The sequence below is a fragment of the Eurosta solidaginis genome, chromosome 1, assembly GCF_040869045.1.
Source record: "Eurosta solidaginis isolate ZX-2024a chromosome 1, ASM4086904v1, whole genome shotgun sequence".
NCBI lineage: Eukaryota > Metazoa > Arthropoda > Insecta > Diptera > Tephritidae > Eurosta > Eurosta solidaginis.
The window spans coordinates 66,548,883-66,551,270 of record NC_090319.1 but is presented as its reverse complement, the minus strand read 5'-3'; the positions used below and the strand labels follow the sequence as shown (position 1 = coordinate 66,551,270).

Genomic DNA, 2,388 nt, shown 5'->3' with positions numbered 1-2,388 from the left:
GCTATATACTTAATCAGTAGGCGATGTTGGTGTATAAGAAGGAGACAAAAACTCACACGTACGCAGTTGTTTACATCACATTTGCGCAAGTCCCCTTAAGTTTGTGATAGAAAGTTTGTATGAGGCGCTGATCGTTAGGTTGACATTGCTGACAATCAGATGATAGTCATATGATAGTCAGTATTCTTGTAGGGTGCCTGCATCTGAGGTGAACGGCATTAGCGGAAGAAGAAGAATTATCAAATGCTACTTTCTAAACAATTCAACAATTGTAGAAAACAAAAAAGGACGCTGGTTGTTAATCAAATTGACAAAAGCTACGTAATAAACCACATTTCATTGTAGGAGCATCATACAGTATTAAAAACAAAATGCCAGCAGATCAAATACAGTATTCAGAGAAATACTTCGATGCCATTTACGAGTATAGGTACGTATGGGCATATCAAATCGAAGCATGAAGCGGCTTGGCTTGTTGCATTGCCTCAGCGCTTTGAAGTGTATTATCCAAACTAAATTTGTGCTAATAAACAAATTTTACGTTTCGCAGACATGTCATTCTACCGCCTGACTTAACAAAGCTCGTACCAAAAACGCATCTGATGAGTGAGACGGAATGGCGTAATTTAGGTGTACAGCAGAGTCCAGGGTGGGTGCACTACATGATACATGCTCCTGAACCTCATGTAATACTGTTTCGACGTCCTCGAACAGATCTTCCAGAAGGTAATGCAAACACCAACAGCAACTCAAATAGTGTGACGGTCAATGCTAATGCTGAACCTGCAGCAGCACAAACAAAACAATTAAATGCCAACAATAATGTATCAGTACATGGATAAGATGAAGTTGAATGGCGCTATCACCTTTAAAAAACATACCTAAATACCTGTACAATTTTTTTCTTGCTTATTTTAGCATTATCGATTTACATACTACATGTAACAAATCTAAGAATATGGCTTTTACTTGCTTTAAGTAAGCTAGCGTAGCAAACAAAAAACAAAATGGCATAATACATTTTAAAGATGCATGAATTACTCAGCGATAAAATCAAAGATTTAGATATAATTAAAATTATAATACACAAATCTGTGAATACACTAAATACATACTACCTATTGACATTGTTGTACACAAAATGATATATGCATAGTACATAATGCTTACATATAAATATTTATATAATATGAAGAAAAATGCAAGTTGTAATGTTAAGTTTCTTTGTTTCTTTTTTTATACTGCGATGGAATTAAATGATTGACTTTTGTGTAACATAGAAAATATGCGAAATAAACCTTTTATTAAAACTTAAATTTATTATTACATATTGTTGAAATGCAATGCAAATAAGTTTAGAAGTATCCAAAAAATTAAAGATAATTTCCGATGATAACGCAAAAAAAAAAAAATGAAGTAACGGGAGTCACCGAAATGTATCTTTTCCAGGAAAAACCTCAAGCTGAACTATACGAGGAGCGGATCCATCGCCACATCACTGACTGAGCTAACTGAAGATGTATAAACAACCGCAAATTATCTCTACTCTACTTGCTGCATAGAGACACTTAACATCTCCAGCTACGGTCTCTGTTGTTGTATCGTGTAGTGTTATCGATGTTGATGGTCCTTTGTCAGATGCAGATCCGGATCGTTCCGGTAACAAGCACAATTAAGGTACTAGCCCGATCATTTCGGGAAAGATTTGATATGACACATGAAAGCTAGGCGAATCCGCCCTCTCACCCTCTACATGAGGAACTTGGGGACACCAGAGCCTCGTCTCTTAAAAAAACAGGATTCGTCACGCGTAGGTGAGGTTGACAACTGGGTTGGAGAAGCTATATATTGCGCTGGCAACTCTTTGAAAGGATACCGCTACACAACCCTTTGAATCTGGCATTTTAGTCGCCTCTCATGACAGGCATACCTGTCGCGGGTATATTCTAAGTCCCCTAACCCGCTACTGTCTCTCTTAGGTAGGTATGACCTTATATCAAATCGTTCCCGAGATGGTCTGGCTATTATCTTAATGGTCTTATTATTCGGAACGTCAACATTGATGAAACTCTCTACACTATTGGGAAGTCCGCTTATCGTAACAGGAAGAAGAGGAAGAACGGAGCAATTCGTTGGTGATCACCTGATATCTCCTTCGAACTCTCTTGGTCAATGTTCTACTTTCATTCACGTAAAGTAGCACTATTATCTTTAAACAATGAGGTAAGGTGAAATAAAAAGAAGTTTTCCCGTGGGTTGGCACAAATCGTACACCCGACAGTCGCGCTCCTGGCAGATGTGCGAACTGCCTCGTAGAACGTGGTTCTACTCAGATTTCGATATCGTATTATGGGAAACATAATTGACAAGAGTTGAGCCAGATGAAGC

At 38.0% G+C, this 2,388-nt stretch overlaps 1 protein-coding gene across 1 annotated transcript; it reads left to right on the top strand.

The window, feature by feature from the left end:
- The first annotated feature begins 202 nt into the window (after positions 1–202).
- Positions 203–1,316, top strand: Cks85A (Cyclin-dependent kinase subunit 85A). Its single transcript, XM_067757786.1, has 2 exons — positions 203–430; positions 551–1,316. Exons 1-2 carry the CDS (start codon positions 372–374, stop codon positions 840–842), a joined length of 351 nt encoding a protein of 116 aa, XP_067613887.1. The 5' UTR covers positions 203–371; the 3' UTR covers positions 843–1,316.
- Positions 1,317–2,388: the final 1,072 nt, after the last annotated feature.

Excerpts from the sequence above, each read along its gene's own strand:
- Cks85A (XM_067757786.1), top strand. The coding sequence starts at position 372 with ATGCCAGCAGATCAAATACAGTATTCAGAGAAATACTTCGATGCCATT. Across the intron at positions 431-550 it reads GATGCCATTTACGAGTATAG|ACATGTCATTCTACCGCCTG; the intron begins GTACGTATGGGC and ends TACGTTTCGCAG.